At 40.2% G+C, this 25,811-nt stretch overlaps 1 protein-coding gene across 1 annotated transcript in view; it reads left to right on the forward strand.

Annotated features, from left to right (window-relative positions):
- The window catches only part of LOC117137290 (sarcoplasmic calcium-binding protein, alpha-B and -A chains), a 53,000-nt gene that overhangs the window by 16,377 nt on the left and 10,812 nt on the right, over positions 1 to 25,811 (forward strand). The window contains exons 3-4 of the mRNA XM_033298664.1: positions 6,136 to 6,302; positions 22,295 to 22,375. Of these exons, the coding sequence (XP_033154555.1) occupies positions 6,136 to 6,302; positions 22,295 to 22,375 (248 nt within the window). The remainder of the gene's footprint in view (positions 1 to 6,135; positions 6,303 to 22,294; positions 22,376 to 25,811) is intronic.

Here is a 25,811-nt window from a genome sequence, read left to right on the forward strand (position 1 = left end):
AGGAAATGCCAATTCATAAAAATACCAAGCAGTATTTGATACAGTTTTTCGTAAATAAACACAGTGTTTTATACTTTGATAGCGACGCTGATTCTGAAACAATACAGGAAGCTCATCCAGAGATTATCAACCAAGCGTTACTGAGATAGTGTGAATGCGAACGCGAAATTTCATCATTTGTCTAGGATGTAGATAGATATTTTGGAATAAAATAAAAAAATTTTTTAAATCGATCAAATGTGTGGGCGTGACCGATTTGGCGGCTTTAGGGCGTTAGGGTGGGCGTGGCAAAAAGTTTTTTGGGAAATCGATACAAATTACAAGACGAATAAAATTATGTAAAAATATCGATTAATTTTTCAAAAATGTAATGCGCGACAGTTTTGGGCGGATTTAGGGCGTTAGAGTGGGCGTAGCTAAAATTTTTGTTTTCAAATCGATAGAAGCTTACAGTACTAATAAAAATGTGAATACAATATCAACACATTTTTCAAAAGTGTGGCCGTGGCGCTTTGTGGTCGCAAAAGTGGGCGTGACAACATGAACGTCAACGTCTCAGGAAGGTTGAGATTAAGCATACAGATTCTAGACCAGATTGTTGACCATGTTTTTTCATATTTTAATTATTCTGTTAAATTTCTATCGATTTGCCACAAATGTTTTGATATATTTTCATATTTTTATTAGTCTCTTAAATTTCTATTGATTTGCCACGCCCACTGTAACGCCCTACAGCAGCTAAGCCGTTCACGCCCACGCTTTTGATTAATTTTCAATTGTTTTCTTATTTTATTCTCCAATATCTATCGGTGTCCGAGAAAAATTATGAAATTTCAAGTTCGCATTCACACTAGCTGAGTAACGGGTATCTGAAAGTTGGGAACTCGAATATATATTTTAAATTTCCGCTACTTCGGCAACCTTACCATATCAAAAATTGTGCATTTTAGCTAAGGCGTACTTTTACAGGTTTATCGCTAAACTATTTTTGGTGTTACATTTTATAGCCTTACTTATAGCTTATAGGTTCACGTTTGACCGCCGAAGTGTGAAGACGTTTTTATCGAGCTCCGCACAAAATCGGTTGTTTTGAGTGAAATGAACGCCAAATAAAGTAAACTAAATAAAAAATCCGAAAGCCAAAGAGACGCTCTATGCGATGAAAGATCGCTTAAATATATAGTGATTTGTTGTCTTAAATTATAAAACTATGAGTCAGAACGACGCTCGCGCTCAGCGACAGCGCGAGCAAGACGAACGCCGGCTCTCAAGCGGTCAATAAACCTTCTTCTACCAACAAATCAAGAAAGAGCGCGCTCCTGTTCTCCCGCTCTCTTAGCTCCGACAGAAGCCCCGCTACCTCCAACAACAACAGCTGGAGATAGACCGACAGCCCGCTCTACCTCGTCATCGGCTGCACCCGCTCACGCCCTGACTGAGTCAGCGAAAGCAAAACCGCAAGCAATAAACGGTACTGCTGCACTACCAGCAAAACAAAACGAAAACGTAAACAAAAAAGCTGGGTCGACCTGGCAGACTGGAATGGACCGCTACATTACAATAAAGCAAAAGCTCAGCCCGGAAAATTCAGATTTGGAAAACAAGCCGAAAAATACACGCGACAACTCTACCTTGATCAAAAATGTAGCCCCTGCAAATACCAACAGATTTGCCTTGCTGGTAGATAACGCGGAGGACGTGCCGCTGGGATCCGTTCATATCAAACCGAAGAAAACAAAACCTCCGCCAATATACATCCGGGAGAAGAGCACAAGCGGTTTTGTAAATACTTTGATTGGCCTTATTGGAAAAGATAGCTTTCATATAATTCCCCTCGTAAGAGGTACTATCAACGAAATCAAACTTCAGACGAAAACGGAGGACAACTACAGAAAAGTCACAAACTATTTTACCGCACAAAAAATAGGCTTCTACACCTACCAGCTTAAAAGCAGCAAGGGCCTGCAAGTAGTCCTGAAGGGCATTGAGTCTGATGTTACGCCCGAAGAGATAACTGAGGCGCTAAAGGAAAAGGGATTTTACGCCAAAAGCGTGTTCAATATCAAAAACAGAAACAGGCAGCCCCAACCACTCTTCAAGATTGAGCTTGAACCAGAAAACAAGCCTCCTAGAAAAAACGAGGTTCACCCAATTTACAAACTCCAGCTCCTTCTGCACCGTAGGATCACGGTAGAAGAGCCGCACAAACGTAACGCTCCTGTACAATGTACAAACTGCCAAGAGTATGGCCACACGAGGTCGTATTGTACACTTCGCCCGGTATGCGTAGTCTGTGGAGATCTCCACGACTCCAAACAGTGTCAAACTAACAAAAAAAATGCATGCGAGAAAAAATGCAATAACTGTGGGGGCAACCACACAGCAAACTACAGAGGCTGTCCAATCTACAAAGAGCTGAAAATCCGTCTTCACAAAAGAATGAACACGGCGCGGGCACACCAAGGAACAGCTACGCTGATACCATCAGAGACAAATCCTGAAGTAATTTTCTCGAAAGCAGCAAGTTTCGCTCCCTGGCCTACATCCAACACTAACAAGACAACATTTGCAAACGTTTTAAAATCAGGTATGATGCCTCCAACCCAAAATTCCCGAACTCCACATGAAGTGCACACAAAATTAGACACACAACAAAACTATAACCCAGCTGCGCAGCAGGAAACAAAAACTGAAGCTATGATGCAAGCCTTACAACAGAGCATGATGGAATTTATGACATTTATGAAGACCATTCAAGACATGATGCGTAATCAAAACCTTTTGATACAAATGCTTGTAGCCCAACAATCAAATAAATGATGGCTACCTTACGCATAGCTACGTGGAACGCCAATGATGTCTCACAGCGCAAACTTGAGCTAGCTCAATTCCTACATGAAAAGCATATCGACGTAATGCTTCTTTCGGAAACTCATCTCACAAGCAAATACAATTTTCAAATAAGAGACTACCATTTCTACGGTACAAATCATCCCAACGGAAAAGCACACGGTGGCACCGCCATACTCATAAGGAACCGTATGAAGCACCACTTTTACAAATAATTTGCGGAAAATCATCTTCAGGCCACATCCATCAGCATTCAGCTGGATGACAACACTCTCCTTACACTAGCGGCCGTATACCCCACCCCCATTGTGCATTGCAATCCATCCTTACTGCAGCAGCTCTTACTGCAACACCCAAAATAACAAATAATACAATTAATTCAAAAAAGACCAACGTACAAATCGAGCAACTCGTCCACGTAAAACGACGCTTACGCAGAGAATGGCAATCTTCCAGATCCCCAACTGCAAAACAAAAGCTAAAAGTAGCCACACGGAAACTGGCCAACGCTCTGAAACGAGAAGAGGACGACGATCAGCGCCGATACATAGAGCAACTCACACCAACAGGCACAAAACAAAAGTCACTGTGGCTAGCCCACTCAACTCTTCGCCCACCGACTGAAACCGTTTTGCCGATAAGGAATTCCTCAGGTGGCTGGGCCCGTAGTGATGAAGAGAGAGCCACCACATTTGTCGCTCACCTACAAAGTGTGTTCACGCCAAACCAGGCTACTAGCACATTCGCGCTACCGTCCTATCCCGTAAACCGCCACCAGCAACACACCCCAATTGTGTTTCGTCCTAAAGAAGTAACTAAAATAATCAAAGACAATCTCAGCCCGAAAAAATCCCCCGGCTGCGACCTTATAACACCGGAAATGATCATCCAGCTGCCACATTCTGCAGTTCGCCTAATAACCAAGCTCTTTAATGCCATCACCAAACTTGGTTACTTTCCACAACGATGGAAGAGGTCGATTATCATAATGATTCCAAAGCCTGGTAAGAACCACACAGTCGCTTCATCTTACAGACCAATAAGTCTACTCTCATGTATTTCGAAACTATTCGAAAAATGCCTGCTGATCCGACTTAATCAACATCTGATATACCACAATATAATCCCAGCCCACCAATTTGGATTTCGCGAAAGCCATGAAACCATTGAACAGGTGAATCGTATTACAACGGAAATAAGAACTGCATTTGAATATCGCGAATACTGTACAGCAGTATTTTTAGACGTATCCCAAGCATTCGACAGAGTCTGGCTCGACGGCCTAATGTTTAAAATTAAAACATCCCTACCCGAAAGCACACACAAACTTCTAAAGTCTTACCTCTATGACAGAAAGTTTGCAGTGCGGTGCAACACTGCCACTTCCACTGATCATACAATTGAGGCTGGAGTCCCCCAAGGCAGCGTTCTTGGACCAACCTTATACCTCATCTATACAGCCGACATCCCTACAAATAGTCGCTTAACGGTATCCACATTTGCCGACGATACAGCTATCCTTAGCCGTTCAAGGTCCCCTATCCAAGCTACAGCACAGTTGGCACTGTACCTCATCGACATTGAGAAGTGGCTCTCTGACTGGCGAATAAAAGTAAACGAGCAAAAATGCAAGCACGTGACGTTTACGCTAAACAGACAAGACTGTCCTCCGCTCTTGTTGAACAACATACCACTCCCGAAAGCAGATGAGGTAGCGTACCTAGGAGTACACCTTGACAGAAGACTCACATGGCGCAGGCACATTGAAGCCAAAAAAACCCAACTTAAACTCAAAGCCAACAACTTACACTGGCTCATCAACTCTGGTTCTCCGCTCAGCCTAGACCACAAGGTCTTGCTCTACAATTCTATATTGAAACCTATCTGGACCTATGGCTCACAGTTATGGGGCAATGCCAGAAACAGCAATATTGACATCATACAGCGAGCACAATCAAAGATTCTGAGAACCATCACTGGGGCACCGTGGTACGTTCGGAGTGAAAACATCCAAAGAGACTTAAATATCCCATCAGTTACCAACGCAATCACGGAACTTAAGGAAAAATACCATAGCAAGCTTTACACGCACCCCAACCACCTAGCGCGAGGTCTAATCCAGCTCAGCAGCCGTTCCCGTCTCCGGCGAAAGGACCTACCAACCCAGCGAATAAATTATTAGGGCCGTTTAATCATAGAACAGTTGGAAAAATAATACAACTGTTCAAAAAATACTGGTTATAGTTAAGATTTTTAAACTTATTGTTAGATCTTATACAAGAAGATTCAATAAATAAAAAAAAAGCTAAGTAAAAAAAAAAAAAAAAAACTTATAGCTATCCTTTTAACGGAGTTTTACATAATACTTTACCAATTTTCGGGAACCGGTGAGCTGCTGAAATTTTCCCAACAGCTAAGTATTCTGTAGGACATCTCTATGCTACAATTGAAGATACCTGCTTTACTTAAGAGGTTGTGTTTTATATCCGATACTTGTACATTGAAAACTAATTATGCAAATATCAATTTAAAAACTTTTAACCTAATTCTGAGTGCTACATAGAACGTTGGTATAAACCCCTAAATGACTTTCAACCCAGTAAGGTACCCGTCCAGTAAGGTACCGATAACAATAATGTCATCATCAGGCTGTCGGGTCAAGCAGCCGCCAGCAATTCCTAAAATGTTTGTTTGCTTACATGCCAACTTGGGAGACACAGTTCAACTTTACTGCACCTCAGCTGTGCAGCAATATCATTATTATCTATGAATTTGAGCTGCGTGAGCGTCTAAGCTCGAACCTACAACTTTGGCTCAGCGTTCTGCTGTTCGCTCTCCAATTAGGTCGCCTATTATCATTCGCTTTCGTTAACGTGTGCATATCTTATCGATGCAAAACCTCGTCCGCTAAAACCAATAAAAACAAATCGTTCGAAATCACTATAATATTATAAAAATATAATTATATACTATAATATAATAGATAATAGGCCATTTTTGTTACAAGAACCTTGTCCAGTGTTTAATTATAACATACTTTTAACTTTTAAATTATTTTCTAAAAAGTCATTGATACTTCTGCGAGATATTAAAGTTCTTAAAGAAAATGCAGTCAAAAATTATTGATTTTCCGTTCGAAAGCTTTACCGCACTAATTGATTGAACAGTATTTATATATTGCCGACTTAACAAGAGAGACCGCTATAGTCGAGTTTATCGACTATTAGATACCCGTTACTTAGCTATTTTAATAATACTACGTTGATAAAATTATATCTTTTTTAGATATTGACAACAATGGATTTCTGGACCAAAATGATTTTCTTTGTATGGCAGTAAGAGCATGTGTCGTAGAAGGAAAAGGTGATTGCAGCACTGCTCGATTGGATGATTATAAAAAGCTAATGAAAAATTTATGGGATGAAATCTCTGCTATTGCTGACGACGATAAGGTATTTTTACAAATAAAGCTTAAATTTATCCCGTCGTAATCGAAAAATAAACATAACGAAATTCATATCCAACCATTTTATACCCGTTACTCGTAGAGTGACATAGCCTAGTCAATCTGGTGACTTTAAAACTTTAAAAGCTGGGAAGTTGAGATTAAGAATACAGATCCAAAAAACGTAGACCCAGCGCAAGTTTGTTTACTCATGTTGCCACACCCACTCTAATGCCAACTAACCGTCAAAAACTGACACTGACACAAACGCCTCGATTTCAGGAATTATAAAAGTTTGAATGTTAGAAAATTGAGAATAAGCATGAAGCTTTCAGGGACATAGACGCAGCGCAAGTTTGTTGACTCATGTTGCCACGCCCACTCTAACGCCGCCAAAACGTAAAATACTGCCAGGACGACACTTTTGAAAGAAAATTTTTGATATTTTTTCATATTTGTCTTGATCTTGTAAATTTCTATCGATTTGAACAACACATACAATTCGTTGCGCCACGAACCACACTGATCTCCTTAAGTCGCTCACGTCACCAGCATTTAGCGTTTAGCATTTCTTTTTAACATCTTTGTGTTATCTCCGTCACTAACACTTGAACACTGTTCTGTGTGTGGCCTTTTTTGTGATATCTTTTAGATTCTTCTATTTCGTAAATTCTCTCGGCTCGTTGCGCCACGACCCATACTGATGTTCTTAGGTGGCCTTACCGGCATTTAGTAGGACCTTCGTAGGACCCCTGGACCTTAAAGGAATGCTCAAGAAATTTCATTATTTGCCTATCACGTAACTTCCCGTTGTTTATTTACACTATGTACTATTCTTATTCTCTTAGTCAATCTGCATCCACTTCTATCGATCCGCTTCCCATACATAAGCTGTTTTCTAGGTGCTTTTAGTAAGAGTTTCCAGTGTTGGAAGATGAATTTTAGTATCTGCCCGCCCCTGGCTGATGGTCTGGCGACGCTCTTTCAAGTGACCGTATTTCGCAGCATTATCGTCTAGAGAGTGTGCGTTTTATGATAGCACTAGCGGGGGAGCATAGATAAAATCTTCATCAAATGGTTCTTTGCGCGTACATCAATAGCGATCCAAGCGAGACCGTCTGCATGGGGCACACGGAAGGGTACCTAATTTCAAAGAGTCCAGACAAGGTATTCTCGCTCAAGAAAGCAATAATCGGTTTGAAGCAGTCAGCAAGAGCCTGAAACAAGAAGGTGAATAATGCTCTAGAGGACGTGGGTTTTGTTCCCTGTGACTATTACTGAAAAGAGTATTTTACTAGTGTTGGGTAACCCAGCCGCCTGCAATTCCTTAATTTATACTTCGTAAAAATACCAACTTTGGAGATAGTTAAACTCTACGGCATCTCAGCTGTACAGTATGTTTGAGTTTCGGATCCCTCTGAACTTGTTTTACAACCACGACACTCAATACACCCACAAGTGAACATATGATGCATGTGTCTGGATACGCGATACAAGCGTAGAAGCATACATACGTAGCGACCCGGAAGCAATTGCTCGGCAAACACTCCCCCTTGCCGAGAAACGAGATTTTCCTAATATCTGTACTGATCTCTGGGTCACAGCCCCCGAGTTTTGAGCAACCAGCCCCGAAACTCAAATGTCGGACACCCGCGATATTGGTACCAACCACAGCAACCACGATACTCCTACCTAAAATAAGTAGTCTTGTAGTAGTAGTAGCGATACAAGAGGCTTGGTCAGCCTCCTCCTTTTGCTCCGACAAGCATGGTTAGAGGAACATATTGCCGTATTACGACAAACAACAGCGGACTGTGGTAGTATTCTCGCCCGCTATCCCCACTGTACAGTAATTTCTCCGCTATATAAGCTCCTATCTCTTGAGCTCTCTCTAGTACTCTTACACCTACACCTTTGGCTTTGCGTTCTGCTGTGCGCTCTTCAATTAAATCGCTCATTATCATTTGCTTTGTGTAAAACTCGTCTCTTCATTAATTTAAAATGGCTGATGGAAAAGCTTATTAACATGCGGTCACCCCTGTGTGATTTGTGTATCAACAATATATAGTGCAAATCATTCAAAGCTTTAACCTTTAACTTTAATTAATTCGCTGTCGTTGCTGAGTGAGTTGTTGACAACAATTTGTGTCTGCAATATTCAAACAAAGTTAAAGGCGTGAACATTGAAAGTACATATATCCGTTGGTCACGGAAGATTACATATACGAGATATAACGAAATATGTTTGTGCGCGTACATAGCCATATAGCGGAAGCTTTCGCCAATTCTTCTTTGCGCTTATCTTCCCGCTTGAACCGACTTTCGAGTCGCTGTTTCTGCTTTTTCGTTGCTGTTGCCATGCCTGCTGAAAATTCTGGAAACATTAAACATAACATTATGCAAGCAGGATGACATTTTTGAAGCGCGGGGCAGATGCAATTTGTTTAATGAGTTCGTTCCTAATGTGAGGTTGGAGCTGATCGATTAACTTCAACAAACATTTAGAAAAATTCTTAACGAGCTTAAACAACTTGATTGGGATGAAGTCGAAAGTGACTAGGTTAAGAAGTTTAATGCCATTATCAACTTTTGCTGACGGCATTGCTTCGTATGATTGTGGCCACCAGCAGCGTACTTTTAGGAATAGGGCACAGTCGCTTTCCCCTCTTGAGCATCCAAGATTCGCTGGAGGCTATGCTGACTAGGGCAACATGGGTCCACCACCAACGCACTGCCGCAATCCCAAATGCTTCAGGGCGGACAGGGTCAGGGACAGGGTGCCATTGGCCCATCGGCGGTCTGGAGCATATATCGCAGCCGCCAGCAATTCCTAAATTAATACTACTCGCTCGCTAAAACCAATAAAAATATTTCGTTCGAAATCGCTATATAAACCATTGCTTTAAAAAAAAGCTAAAAAAAAAGATTTTTAGCTGAACAGCTAGACAAATAAAAGTTGTAAAAGATTCCAGATTCTACTTGGTCTAGACATATAGACTATCACTAAAAAAATACTATAAGCTCCAACGAATTACCTCTTAATGAAATACTTTCTAAACCATTCTAGCGTAATTTACGTACATAGGTGTTGAAAGTGGCAATAAAATAAAAGCAGACAAATATTTATCGCTTATGAGCAAGTCTTTAAAAGTTTGGCTGAAAACAGCAATAACCGATGTAGAACGCTTTCACAAAACAATAAATAAAACGCTTATAAACATCTGCAAGACAAAATATGTATAACTAAATTTGGAAAAATTAATAATAATAACAAAATAAAATAAGAGTTGAACTATCAGATACCCAACAGTCAGTTAGTGAGAATGTGAACAGGAAATTTTATAATTTTTCTGGGGAATCGATGGATATTTTCTGGGGTATACAGCTGTGTTACACAAAGTAACACGAAGGTATTTTTCCATATCCCTTTTCGGAATCCACTCTTTATAGTTTAGTTTAGTTTTTCATGTTATCCTTTTCTTTATTTACATTCTTGAGCAAATTCACCACTTTTAGGCTGTTCATAAGAATAGCAGTGTGTGGTTAAGTTAATTCGTATATATAAAATGGCAATAAATTAAAAAAAAAAATTAAAGAAAATTATATTTTAGTGGGTAGAGGAAAGAAATATAGAGCAGACAGCACTGCTCCCAGGAGAAAAGAATGTTAATTCTTAAGCTAAGAAAGGAAGGAAAACATATGGGGACATTCAAAAAATCCTTGAATGTTCTGCCTAAATGGTATCCAATGCCGTTTACTATGAATGGAAGCCCGAAAACCGTGGTACCATACGTAAAATCACAGATATAGAGGATCGACGCATATTTCGTTACAACAACGTCTATCCTTTTGCTTCCTTTGGGGATATAAAATCTGAGGTGAACTTGGGAATCAACGACGTTTTTATTCGGAGACGACTACTGAATACAAAATTTTAGTGCAAGGAGTCCACTTAAGGTTCCCCTACTTAGCCTAAGGCATATTAAGGCAAGGTTAAGCTTCTCTAAAACCTACCTAATATGGCCAGTCTCCAAATGGCGTAATATCCTTTGGATTGATGGGTCAAAAATAGTGCTATTTGGTGGAACTGGTTCACTACAGTATATCTGAAGACCTCCAAACACGGAGTACCACCCAAAACACCCACTTCAATCATGGTGGACCGAAAATTCTGGTATGGGCTTGTTTTTTTACAATGGTATAACATGTGATTTATGGTATTATAGATCAAAACGCATATGCAAATATACTTAGTGATGTCTTACTGTCATATTCTGAATATAATATGCCCTTAAAATAGACATTCCAAAAGGATAATGATACGAAACGCAGAAGCAAATAGGCTAAGAATAGGTTCACCCAAAATAGAATAGATGTAATGGCGTGGCCAGCACCATCTTCCGATTTAAACCCCATTGAAAACCTGTGGCGCGAAAAAATTGCAAAATTAAATATTTTTTTGTATTTTATATTAATTGAGGAATCCGTACATCATAATATTGTATCATAACATAAATATTTTTAAAATATTCTTATTCTACTAAACACTGTATCAAAATAAGAGAAATAAAATTAAATATTGAATAATTTATGAGCGACTTACTTGCAAAATACAAACCTGAGAGACGTCGCTAAATTTCTAAGAAAACAATAACGATCTTGGCGAGTCAAAATTTAAACAGCAACGGAACAGAAACGCAAAAATATGAAATGCTGTCTATGCCTTGATTTGATTTTCGTAAGTACCGTTTGTTTAAATACTGTTTGCACTTTTACTATGGCGATTAAAAATATAGCGTCTGGCAGTGTAAGAAAATGTACATAAATGGTTTTGATTTTGTTTCACATATTTGTACGATGTATGTGGCTACAAATGTATGTGGGTTAGAAAATGTATGAATGTATTTAAACAACTAGAGAATACTATAGTCGATTTCCCCGACTATTAGATATCCGTTACTCAGCTGGTGGCAATGCGAACGCGAAATTTCACTTTTGGGATATCGATATTGGGGAATAAAATTATAATAAATTGAAAGTGTGGGTGTAACCGTTTTGTCCGTTTTCTATGTAAAAGGAGGGGCGTGGCCTCAGCTTTATTGGTCTACCAATAAAAATTGGCAAGACAAGCAATAAAACGAAGAAAAATTTAAATATTTTTTGAAAGTGTGGGCGTGGCAGTATTGGGTGTTTTAGGGCGTTAGAGGGGGTGTGATAAAGAGTTTTTCGCAAAACGATAAAAATTTACAAGACTAATAAAATTATCAAAAAATATCCAAACATTTTTAAAAACGGTGGGAAGTTTTGGGTGGTTTAATGGTGTTAGGATACAATACAGGATAATACAGGATAAATAGTGTTCATTGTCAATAGCATAAAGCATACCAGGGTGTAATAACTTTATGTATTGAGTAATAATGAATTCCTTGCATTCAGCGTAAGGGTTAATAGCCTTTAGTTTAATTATTCTTTTTACATTACTGTTTGGTTTAGAAGTATTTGGTAGAGTCATTTCAGCGTATTTTTTTAGTGATTTAAGTTTTAGTGATACATTTTGATATGTCTACTTGGTTTATAGAATCTTTAATAAATTCTATTTGTTTATTAAAACGGTATATAGGGTTTTCATGTAGTTTTCAATACTTTCAGATACTCTATGTTTTTTTGTTTCTTTCCAAATATTTTATTTTAATGTTGTGTTCACTAAGCCTCGTTTGCCAAAGTTGTATTTTCATACTTGGTTCTTTCATGTTAAATGTGTAAATGTGTGCGTGCTTGGTACTTGTGTAACAAGACGATTTTCGGGCCGAAATCAATTATGATCAAAGAAACGAATTTACATATTTGGAGTTTTGGCCAATTTCGTAGCAATACGATGAAATAAAATAATAATTAAAAATTCACGCCCTGACTATTATAATTTAAAAGTTTTTTAAATTCGTTTGTTAAAATCGCCGCTCGAATTATTTTTATTACTGAGATGAGTGCTGAAGTTCTGAGCGAACCTGTGCTCAGCTGGCATCTCATCCCTTGGTTGCATCAGCAAAGGGATATCCCTTTTTAGGCTTTCATCATCCTTTCTTGTAAGGTTGCAGTCATTTTCTGCTCCCTCAATTCTTATGTGGCTTTCCGTTTAATTTCAATGACGATATGAAGCGGCGTTACCTCCATTAGTACTTCTAGGGCTGCAGTGGGACAGGTACGCATTGCTCATGTCATGCATATGCAGGCCATTCTTTGCAGCTTATGAAGTTTCACCTTAGTGGTGCTAAGGCGTGCTCTATCACCCCCGGCTATTACTCCATAGGTTAGTATGGATCTGACTACCATGAGGTACAGCCATCTTATTATGCGTGGTGAGGTTCCCCACTATTTTCCAGCAATTTTCCTACACGTCAAAAGTGCTCTGGTGCACTTATCAATTGTGTTATCGACATGAATTTTGAAGCTAAGTTTGGAGTCGAGAGTTATCCCAAGATACGTAACTTCTTTGCTGGCCTCTACGCAACATTCTGACAGGGTTATTGCCTTCATTCTCTGTAGCTTGTACCTATTTGTGAAAGGAACAATAACAGTTTTGCTAGGATTTAGGCTCAGGCCTACTTCCTTGCACCATTCGCTGGTCATGTTGAGGCCCAGTTGAATGATATCGCAGAGTGTTTCCTCATATTTACCTCTGGCTATAATGACAATATCGTCAGCATAGCCCTGGCAAAGTATACCTCTGCGGGTCAGTCTGTCCAGCAACTCGTCTACCAGCAAGCTCCACAAGAGAGGCGAGAGGACACCCCCTTGGGGGCATCCCCTTGTGGTAGATACTGTGGACGACTGTCCTCCTATAGTGGCCATGGCTCGCCTAGATGCCAATAGTGATTTGATCCATCTACTGGTTGTTGCATCTAGTCCTCTTCTTGCCAGGGATGTGTTGACCGCCTCATGAGAGGTATTGTCGAATGCACCCTGTATGTCTAAGAAGGCACATAGCGCTACTTCCTTATGAGTAAGTGAATCCTCAATAAGGCTTTTCAGGTGATATAGGGCAGTATCAGTTGATCTGCCCGCCCTGTAGGCATGCTGCGTCCGTTGGAGCGGATGCTCCACAAGCAGAGTGCTTCTAATGCTGACATCCACTAGCTTTTCCAACGTTTTCAGCAAAAACGATGTCAAGCTGATGGGTCTGAACGACTTCGGATCAGTGATGTCTTTCTTTCCAGCTTTTGGAATGAAGACCACTTTTGCTATACTCCAGGCAGTAGGTATGTGTCCTAAAGCTAGACTGCTGATCAGTATTTTCCTGATCGGCACTGCGAGCTGACTTAGCCCTCGTTGTAGCACGATTGGCTGAATGCCATCTGGACCAGGAGATTTGTAGGGCTGGAATGTACCAATTGCCCATCTTAATCTCTCCGTTGTTACTATTGATTTTGCTTTGGCCCAATCAGTAGCATACGGTCTACTTTGTGCCGTTACTGGGGTATTCCCATTTGTTTGAAGCGTGCTTCCCGGAAAGTGAGTTGCCAGTAGTAGATCAAGTTTCTCCTTACTTCCTATAGTATAGGAGTTATCCTCCGTTCGTAGTGCCTGATTTGATTCTGGCACTCCTTTGGAGATTGCTCTGTGAAGTCTTGCGCCTTCACATGTGTTTACTATTGCCTCACAGAAGGTTATATAGTTCCTTCGTTTGGCTTTCCTGATCTCATGGTTATACATAGTCAGTTTATTCCGGTAGGCATCCCAGTTCCTTTCTCTTTTTGCTTTGTTAAAGAGACGCCTGGTCGCTTTCCGTAACATCTCCAAGTGGTCGTTCCACCATGGAGCATCTTTTTCCCTCTTGGCTCGACCAAGGGAGCAGTTTTCTCTAAACGCGTTTGTAAGACGCGAGTTAATGTCTTCTACGGTGGCCTCCAGTTCTAAAGTGGTATGGAGTTTCCCGGTTACCCCAGTAACTGGATCTCGCAGTAAGGAGCCATTGAACCCTTCCCAGTTCGTATTCCTGGGATTGCGCTTACGCTCGCTACATTCTAGATTTAGCCCTATGTTAAAACGAATAATTCTGTGATCTGACATTGACTCTTCAGGAGATACGTGACAGTCGCTTGTATGCGAAGCCACTGATCTGCTGGAAAGTGTAATGTCCAGAACCTCAAATCTTACCCTGGTAACAAATGTCGGAACATTGCCGACATTTAGGATTTCTAGATTGTTATTCAAGATAAATTCTAAGAGTGACTCACCTCTTTGATTTACGTCGCTGCTGCCCCATATCACGTGATGTGCATTTGCATCACATCCGATGATGATGGGTCAGTGCAGTGATTTCGGGCGGTGGGCACGCCTCGTCACCGGCAAATTATACCAATCCCACCACAGTCTTCTTGGCTGCTCCCACATCTTCTACCACGATCGGTACACAGTCCCTCGTCAGAAATTCTGTAAGTATATAATAATTAATACTTCTACATACCAGGATACAGGCCCTAGGGCTAGAGGCCCGTTGATCCCAAATTACCTTGGCGTTCTTCACGTACAGTCCTTTTATTCCCTGGTTATACCAGGGTTCCTGTACCAGGGCTAGCCCAAGATGTTGTTTGGTGAACATCCTTGCCAGCACAGCCAAGGCCGCCTGAGCTATCTTCTTCCGACCATTAAATGATCGGCTCCATCGTCGGCGTTGCTGATCTGGAGATACCCAGATCACCATCCACCGGTATCGCTTCTTCCTTACTCAGTAGGTCTAGTTCCATGCCTAGCTCCTGAGAGGATAACGGGGTCTGATCCCCCATCTCGATGATGGTCGCATCAAGATCCTCATCATCCGCCAGATCCTCGCTAGATTCGGAGAGCTTATTGGGCTTCTCCTTCTCCGCGGAGACTGGTGGATTTCGAGGAGTCTCGACCTGTCTTGTGCCGGATTTGATCGCTTTGGCCTTCTTTAGACCACAAACTGAGATGTCTCCAAACCTGAAGCTCAGCTTGTGGTCGCTAGAAATAATCTTGGCACATGAGTTGTCATCAATGCCAAGGCTGAGGAGCGAGACACCACCCTCATTCTTCCTTGATATGAGACGCCAGTTCTCAGTGTCCAAGTCATTCTGTTTCTTGATCAATTCCATGATCCATTTTGTTGTTTTGTCTCCTGTCCTGGGGCAGAAGATGGTGATGTTGTGTGACGATGGCAGGTCGTCGCCCATCCTTACCTTCAGGGAGACACCGCTCCACTTACTGAGGCTGGGGACTGCTGATTGCAGCCACTCAGCAGTGGTCGCGTTGCGGCAGTCCACTATCAGGTGGCCCTCCCTGAAGTGGATTCCTCCAAACTTGATTGGAGAATCCCAACCGGAGAGGACTATGTCCTCCAGTAGTGCGTCCTCGAGCTGTGAGAGGTTCTCACTGCTGAGGATGACTTTGGGGTACCCCTCTGGTACGACCGCAACCTTAATGGCCCCAGTTACGGTCGCATATGATGGCTTGCGTACCTCAGTTGCCTTTGCAGCCCTTGAGGTACTTGGGCCATCGAAGGGAGCAGTCAGTGGCCTGCTCTTCTCCACCTTCTGCCTCTTAGGCATTTCCGTCGGAGGCGTCAAGATTAAGTTTGCCCGCTTCGAAGCAGAGTTGGGCCTTTGCTCTAGCGGCTGCGGTGTCTTGGCCAGAGATGCGGGTGACTTGCCCTGCTGAAGGTAACGAAGATACCACTTCGTTCCCCTTACGGTTAGGGTCATCCCATCGGTTTTTAGCCCGTCCGGCTTGGACCAGATTCGAGTGACTTGGTGTGGCTGCCCGATTGCCGTTGGCACACTCCGCCGAAGTAGGCCGCTCTCAGTCAAGGAGACGGTCCTCTTAGTGTCTTGCGACATTTCCCGCAGTCAAGGCCTGCGGTATTTTAAAATTATTTGGTCTATTGCTCATAGTACCCACGAGTTGCAGAGAAATAAAAGGTCCGCCCGGGCAAAGATCCGCAGTACCCGGGTAAGGCTAACTAGACCGGGCGGACGCCACTTTCCCGGACTCTCCGTTATCGACTGGGCTAGTTATTACACGGGCCCCCAGCCTGGCAGACTTTCGGCACGGGTCGAATGACACCTTAGTCCGGCCCGGAGATGTGGAAATTTTTGAGAGTTACCAGCTCCAGCCCAACTACGATTAGCCAGCACTCTTAGCAGAGACCAGAACTAACTAAGAGCCTGTTTCCAGCCGGCCTCGCGTGGAGAGTTTAGTTGCACTTCCAGTAGTGTCACAATTACGGCGCGTGATACCTACTGGCGTGGCCGTAGTAGAAAATAAAAATTTATAAAATAAAATAAAATATGAATACTGTTTATTGCAAAAGTCATATTTTGAGGCATGAAGTGCGGACGCAAGCACTCAACAATCATTGCCTTATTAATTTTTCACACGTCGCAAGGTGAATACTCTTATGACAAATATTCTAATATAAAGTCATTTTTAAAATTTGTTTTGTGATATTATGTACATAGACTCGGCTATTACTATTTCTAAGCTATATTTAAAAAGTAATGGTGCCAATTGATCAAAAATATAGATTTTAAGCATAAGAACATGTAAAGTGAAGGGCATATTTTGTCAAATTTACCATGCATGATCATATGTGTACACACATACAGTTGTCGGCTGTCACTGTATGCGTAGAAAAGAGCTGTTCGCTATAGAGCTCTCCGCTCTCTCACTCTTGTACAAAAATTCGAGAGAGCCTGGAGCCACCTCTAGAGCCACTTCGAAAAAATCGTGTGCCAAAAATGGCGTTACGCATCTTGTAATTCTAGTGTCTTTGACATGACCTAAGAATTTTTTTGCTTTTACAAAAATTCGAACTTGTCTAACTGTTGCTTTTGTAAGCTTCTGAAAAGCTTTCTTTAGTGAGGCTAAGTGCACAGTAAGAGATAATGAGTAGATGAAATAGGGCTGTTTATGCTGTTTACACGTAGAGTAGAAGGGTGTATACTAGTTTCATTGAAAAGTATGTAACGTGCAGAAGCGTTTCCGACTATATAAAGTATATATTCTTGATTAGGATCATCAGCGGAGTCAATCTAGCCATGCCCGTCTGTCCGTATGAACTACGAGATGCAAAAGGTTGCAAATTTGCAAATTAAAATTTTGCCACGCCCACCACTGAAACCACCGAAAACTGCCACATCTTATAAAAATTTGTCATTGAGAAATCATTGTTGAACCCGACAGACGTGCGCACAGCTCGATCGATCGATCATCGAGCTTTACCCGTTTTTTCCCACCGTTATTTTTCGACAATTCCGCGTGCAAAGCGTGATCACTGTCAAAAATTGCTTTTGTGTTATGTCCCCATGTGTGACGCAGTTTTTAGCAAAGGTTCTGTGAAACTGCGAACGGGATCAGCATAAAAAAAAGCCCTTGTCAGTGAACGGTTAATAATATAAAATAAATATTTAATACGAAAGCGATTAAATAGTCCGAAACGCTCTATGCGATGCAAGATCGCTCATATATATATTATAGTTCTTTATCTAAAAAAAAAAAAAAATACTTAAATAATTCTTAAATAATCAAAATATGAGCCAGAACGACACTCGCGCTCAGCGTCAGCGCGAGCAAGACGAAAGCCGGCTCCCAATTCAACGTAACAACGCCTGCTTTTCTTATGTCTCCGCGACAACTGAAACGCAGGCAACGAGCGGACAATAAAGCATAACCCAACGAACCTTCTTGTACCAAAAAATCAAGAAAGAGCGCGCTCTTACTCTCCCGCACTTCTAGCTCCAAAACAAGCCCCGCTTTCTGTAACAACAACAACTGGAGCAATACCGACAGCCCGCTCTACTTCGCCGTTGGCTGCACCCGTTCACGCTCTTACTGAGTCAGCGAAAACAAAAACAAAAGCGTAAGAGCCAAACGCTACTGCTGCACAACTAACAAAACAAAACGCAAACAAAAAAGTTGGGTCGGCAGACTGGAATGGACCGCTACAATACAATAAAGCGGAAGCCTAGCCCTAAAAATTCCAAAACAGAAAACAAGCCGAAAAATATATGGGACAATACTACCTTGATCAACAATGAAGCGAACGCAAATAACAACAGATTCGCTGTGCGAATTTTAGCAAACAAAACATGTTTTTACACCTACAAGCTAAAAAGTAGATCGGGTCTACAAGTAGTACTAAAGGACATTGAGCCTGATGTAAAGCCCGAAGAAATAGCTGAAGCGCTAAAGGAAAAGGGATTTAGCGCCAAAAGCGTACACAATATCAAAAACAGAAACAGGCAGCCGCACGAACTATTTAAGATTGAGCTTGAACCAGAAAACAAGCATCTAAAAAATAACAAGGTTCATTCAATTTATAAACTCCAGCTACTTATGCACCGTAGGATTACAGTAGAAGAGCCACATAATGTACAATTTATGAACTGCCAAGAATACGGCCATACGAAATCGCCCAGTGTGTGTAGTCTGTGGAGATCTACACGTCTCCACACACTACCAAGCTAATAAAGAAAATTAAAGCGCGAGAAAAAGCGGTAACTGTGGGGGTAATCATACAGCAAACTACAGGCGCTGTCCAATCTACAAAGAGCTGAAAACCATTGTCCACAAAAGAATGAACACGGTACGGGTACGCCAAGGAACACCATCGAAACAAATCCAGAAGTACTTTTTTCGAAACCAACAAGTATCGCTCCTTGGCCTATACCAACCACTAACAATATAAGTTTCGAAAACGTTTTAAAATCAGGTATGACGCCTCCAACCCAAAACTCTCAAGCCTCACATGAAGAACACACAAAATTGGACACACAACGAAACTATAGGCCATCTGAGCAGCAAAAAACGAAAACTGAAGCTATGATGCAAGCTTTACAACAGAGCATGATGGAATCTATGACATTTATGAATGGTTGTTATTCAAGACACGATGAGTAATTAAAATCCTTTGATACAAATGCTTGTATCCCAGCAATCAAAATAAAAACCGGCTACCTTTCCTTTCACAGCACAAACTTGAGCTAGCTCAATTCCAACACGAGAACCATATCGACGTAATGCTTCTTTCGAAACTTATCTTACATACAAGCAAATAAAATTTTCAAATAAGAGATTACCACTTCTGTGGTAAAAATCACCCCGATGGTAGAGCACACGATGGGACCGGTATTAACATTATTAACCGTATGAAGCACCACTTTTGCAAAAAATTTGCTGAAATTCATTTTCAGGCCACATCTATCAATATACAGCTGGAGGACAACACTCACCAGCGGCCGTATACTGGTTAGAGCTGAATGTCTGCCAGATCTGTCATCTGATCCCTCGCCTGTACTAATTCATCTGAGCCGGTACGCAGAAAACGTAAAACCGCCTTACAGACTGACTTCACACAAAACAAACTGGCTCAGGTATAAAAAATATATAATCACACATTGAGCTAAACCCAAAACTCAATACTGAATCTGATATAGAGGGCTGCCCAAGTATACTGGAATCCATTCTTACGGAAGCAGCTTGTAATGCAACAACTAAAATCACAAACGATACAATTAATCCAAATAAGATTAACGCACAAATCGAACAACTCGTCCACGCAAAACGACGCTTACGTAGAAAATGGCAAAGAAGAATACGCTCACATCCGATATATAGAGCAACTTTTACCAGCAGGTACTAAACATAAGTCACTGTGGAGAGCCCACCCAACTCTTCGCCAACCGACTGAAACCGTTTTGCCCATAAGGAATTCCTCAGGTGGCTGGGCACGTAGTGATGCAGACGGAGCTCCACCACATTTGCCGCTCACCTACAAATTGTATTTACGCCAAACGAGACTACTAGCACGTTTGCGCTACCGTTTTCAACCGCAAACTGCCACCAGCAATACACCCCAATTGTGTTTCGTCCAAGAGAAATATCTAACATAAATAAAGAAAATCTCAGCCCGAAAAAGTCCCCCGGCTACGACTTTTTTTCCCCGAAATGATCATCGAGCTGCCACATTCTGCAGTTCACTACCTAACGCAGCTCTTTAAGCCATCACAAAACTTGGCTACTTTCCACAACGATGGAAGAGATCGATCATTACAATGATTCCAAAGCCTGGTAAGGACCACACAGTTCCCTCATCCTACAGACCAATAAGACTACTATCAAGACTATTCGAAAAATGACTGCTAATCCTACTGAATCCACACCTGAGAGCCCACAATATAATCCCAGCCCATAAATTTGGCTTTCGCGAAAGCCACGGAACCATTCAACAGGTGAATCAAATAACAACGGTGATAAGAACTGCATTTGCAAATCGATAATACTGTACAGCCGTATTTCTAGCATTCGACAGAGTCTGGCTAGCCGGCCTAATGTTTAAAGTTAAGTCCTCTTTACCCGAAAGCACACACAAACTTCTGAAGTCATACCTATATGACAGAAAGATTGCAGTGCGGTGCAATACTGCCACTTCCGCTGACCACGAAATTAAGGCTGGAGTCCCCCAAGGCAGCGTTCTTGTGCCTAAGGATTGCCCACCACTTTTGTTGAACAACAAAAGCAGTAACTTACCTAGGAGTACACCTTGACAGAACACTCACATGGCTCAGGCACATTGAATCTAAAAAACCCATCTCAAACTCAAAGCCATCAACTTACACTGGCTCATCAACGATGGCTCTCCCCTCTGCTTGGACCACAAGGTCTTACTCTATAATTCTGTATTGAAACTCATCTGGACCTATGGCGCACAGCTATGTGGCAACGCCAGCAACAGCAATAATGACATCATACAGCGAGCACAAGCAAAGATTCTGCGAACCATCACTGGGGCACCGTGGTACGTTCGGAACGAAAACATCCACATTTAAAAAAAAATAAAAAAATAAAACAACTGTTTAGAAAAAATGTGTAATAGTTAAGATTTTTAAACTTAGTGTTAGTTCTTAATCAAGAAGATTCAATAAATAATAGCAAATTAAAAAAAAAAAATCGAAATCGGAAATTTATTGTTAATAGTTTTTTTTATTTTATTTTCGATGGTCGACGACCAAACTGAATTTGGGTTAATTTCTGAGTTAATGTCTTTGTGCAATGCGTTAATTATTTCATCATTAAATTTGTTTCCTGTATACTTACTTCGTACATCCTCCACTCATTACTGTTGATTTCGGTATCGGTGATGGTGGGTTCCATTGGAAAATTTTCGGATTGGCGAATTTGCAGATTTGTATACTCATTTTGTATACCCGTTACTTACTTGCTAACGTAGAGTAAAAGGGTATACTTGATTCGTCAGACGTTATACTCTATGTCTTAAGAATCTTTACGCTTAATCTCAACCTCCTAGCTTTTATGTTTCCTGAGACGGACGAACTGTCCGTCTGTTCGGGCCCGATAGACTCAGCTATTGATCCTGATAAAGAATAAATTTACTCTATATGGTCAGAAAAGGATTTTTACCTGTTAAACCCTTTTTTGATTTTCTTATTATACATTGATCATTTTCTTTCTAATATAATGTCATAAAATGGGGGAAATTTACAAATTGGTTTTGTTTTGATTAGCCAGTCATACTTCGGAAAACTATTTAAATTCAACGTGAATATTGATGATCCAGTATCGAGTATACATCGGTATCTGTGATTGTTGAACATGATTTCTATGTAAGTGTGGGTTCCATTGGAACATTTCCGGATTGGCGAATTTGCTGATTTATATACTCATTTTTTATACCCGTTACTTACTTACGTAGATTAAATGGGTATACATGATTCGTTACTCGTTAAACTCTATGTCTTAAGAATCTGTATCCTTAATCTCAACCTCCTCGCTGTTAGTAAGATGTATTGAATTTAAGATCCATATTTTGGACGTTGCTTAAAGTATTATTTAGGTATCTCAATAAGAGATCCTTATCATTTCATTCATCATTTCATTTCATCATTTTATTTGATAAAAATGTATTATATTGGTGCAATAAAGTACATTATATATAACTGTATTTTCAATTTAAATACTTTCTAGGATGGCAAAATATCCAATCAAGAATTTAAGGATGCTGTAAAAAAAACATGTGTGGGTAAAAAGTACGAAGAATTTCCACAGGTAAGACCAATATCTTTGTTTTTACGGGTTTGATTTCTAGGAGTAAAAATATATACCAGAAATATATACCAGAACATCCGACCGTATTAGGTATATAAATTCATATTCCACATCCGTTTGAACAATGATGGTTCAATGAAAATGTGGAGACCTTATTTCGAAAGTTCAGCATGTGAGCTCTCATATGGGAATATAATGACTATAGTATCTAAGAAAAAAAACGGTTATTGTTAAAATTAATGTAAATTTAAGCAAGAGAGAATGCCACAGTCGAGTTCCCGGACTATACTATACTATACACGTTACTCAGCTAGTGTGAACGCCAACTCATAATTTTATTATTTTTCTGGGATATCGATAGATATTGGGGAATAAAATCAGAAAAACTTTTTAAATTGTTCAAAAGTTTGATGGGGGAGGGGCGGTATGACGGCTTTAGGGCGTTAGAGTGGAATTTACACTACTTATAAAATTCATCCATGTTCGGGATATATATATAGTTAAATTGTTTTTTAATTGAGCCGAACAAATGATCCGCATTTACTAAGATCAACGCTGAAAGTTAAATAGTTTTTATTTTCCAAATCGAACAAATGATCCGTATTTAAACTAGGATCAACTCCGAAATAAATGAAACACTGAATAAATTCGTTTTTGGTTTTATTAAATATCGGTTTAAGACTTATTGAACTTTACTGTATAACATTCAACTTAAGACTGAGTTCGAATGTGAGTAAGATTTAGGAGGGGCCTCAAAGGGTTACAGAAATAAAGAATAGGAAAAACGGAATATTTCCCAAGGTTGTGAAGTGAAGTAATAGACGACCGACACGTAGATAACGCAGAAAATAGCTTTAAACGGTAAATCAGCAACTGATAAAATCATGTTATGTTAGTTTAATCTTGGGAGATGTTCTTGGATGTTTACTATGAGGAGAGCCTCAGAGAGAGCAGACGAAACGGCTAGGTCAGGCTTGGGAATCTATTTACAAGAGCGGCCCAGTTTGGGTGGCGCGAATATTCAATTAACTGAGCTGGCCAGCTTGCGTGGCATATCGTGATGAGTTGGCGTGAATACGTCACTATATATATTGCCTTGTTGTAGAATTATCCCAATTTGCTTATTAACTTCTGTTTCACAAGCAAAAGGATATACGTAGGGTCTTTGGTATACTGCGTTTTTATTTCATGACGTATTATGCTTGCAAAAGTTAGGTCTTCTTGTTCGGAATACTGGATATCTTTAAATTATTTTAATAATTGTGTATATTTTTTCTTCATTGTTTAAATGGTCTAGTCGGTAAGTCGGCTCTGAGATAATGTCAATGTTCATTGAGTAGTTTATTTCAGTTGTAAATTGGTTTTTTTTTGTATAAATGCTGTTGTAAAATGGTTTTCCTCTATAAATGCTTCAAAATTTTCTGATGAATTTACATGACATGGCTGAAGTTATTTTGTGAAGGAATATTTGTCCACTAATATCTGCTGATTATCAAAAATAATCAATACAACCCTTATTTTCCATTAATGCTTTTCTTCCTAATAGAATATCATAAATGGTGAAAACGAATGAATATAGAATTTCTGTGTTTGCTGAAAGACTTACAGGCTGCTAGATTTACAAATTTTTTTAATTTTGAATAGCCTGTCATACTTCGGACAATTATTTGTTTATGGTAAACTTGAAGATTGAAAAAGTTTGAGTTCATCATGTTTATTGATGATCCAGTCTCAACTAGACATCGGTATCTGTGATTTTTGAACATGATCTCTATGTAATTGTGGGTTTCCAGGCTGGTATTGAAAATTTTCGGCTTGGTGATCTTGCTGATTTGTATACGTCTCGTTTTGTTTATGCTGTAATTGATCATCGAGGAACTGCTCATCGTTCTCACTCACAGAGAGTCAAAATTACAGATAATAGGATAGAGTCTATTATAGTCAGAACATAATACATGCAACTCATAGTTAGATCTACAATGGTTTATGATAAGGGGTATATAGTTTCTAGTGAATCTATTTGGAACCGAGAAGTTAAGCCGACTAATCGAGTCGGGACTTTCAACATCACCACGAATAAGCTTACAAATAAAGACTGTTCCAAGCATAGTTCTACGGTTAGCTAGGAAAGGTAAATTAATTAAAAGTAGTATACTGGAATAAGGAGGTAATATATGGTTTGCATACCAATTTAGGCCCGCAAGGCAAAAAGTAAAAAGTTTTTTGGACCGATTCAATGCGGTCCGAGTGGACTACATATTGTGGACTCCAAACAGGTGATCCATACTCAAGAATCAGACGGACTAACGAAATAAATAAGGTTTTAGTCATGTAAGGATCATCGAATTCCTTAGACCACCTTCCTTTTTCTTATTTATTTCCTTGTTTCCATGTGTAAATGCCGGCTGACGCATTTAAAATGGTTCTTTTTTTCACAGTTTCAAACACACACACAAACGGCCTAAGTCACGTTGCGCGTTACGTGCGATTCAGCGTGTTTCTTTCTTTACTTCAACTTTCTCTGAATTAAAAACTTACCAAGTTTTTTTTAGTTATTATCATTATTTACCGAATTGTGAGTTCCTGAGATCAATCGTGTGTCATAAGAAGAAGAAAGCTTCCTCGAACATCGTTCTTTCAAAAACAAAAACAACACCATCTGTTGCTTTCGCCGCTGTCTGTGGACCTGCTCTTTCGTCGCTCTCTGGATCGTATGGGTATGAGCTTTTGGAGATTATAAAATTTGAATAAAGTCTCTCTCATTAAAAAAAATCGATGTCAAAATTATTAGCTACGACTTATTTCCCTACAAATTTTGAGTCGGCCTGGCTCATTGTCACATGTATCGATTAACATGTAGATTCCGAGCTTTCCTAGTACTTTTTCCACGACCACTAAACGGTAACTGAAGTATGATCCATTCACCGCTTCAGTCACATTTTTGCTTTCAATGCAATCACGCGCATTGCGGTATCCGAAGTCCAACTGTGCGAAGTTTGAACCAATAAATATTATAAAACCAGACGCATTAGGGGCGTTTTATTTATAAACATAAACTTTTTTTGGTCTTTCGAGCCGGATTGCCATCATCGCTTTTGATTTTCGACAGCTTGACTAATTGAGGTTTTGTAGACAGTGATCTATAGACTCCTATTCTCGGTCGCCATGCGGAGTGTAATTCAACATCGGGGCATATGCTAAAGCCAATTTACTTATAATAATGCCATCAAGTTTGTGGAGGACATTCAATCTGTCCAAGAATTAGGAGTTCGTTTGGCGCAACTACAAGACAATAATATGCGGTTGTGCGGCACTCGCAAGATCTGTATGCCTTCCACGATGAACATGATTGGTAAAAACGCTGACGACGACTTTCATGCGTATAAGGATAAGCATTACTTTACATACGTTATCCTTAGCAATACCCTTGAAGAAT

Source organism: Drosophila mauritiana, chromosome 2R, assembly GCF_004382145.1.
Source record: "Drosophila mauritiana strain mau12 chromosome 2R, ASM438214v1, whole genome shotgun sequence".
Lineage (NCBI taxonomy): Eukaryota > Metazoa > Arthropoda > Insecta > Diptera > Drosophilidae > Drosophila > Drosophila mauritiana.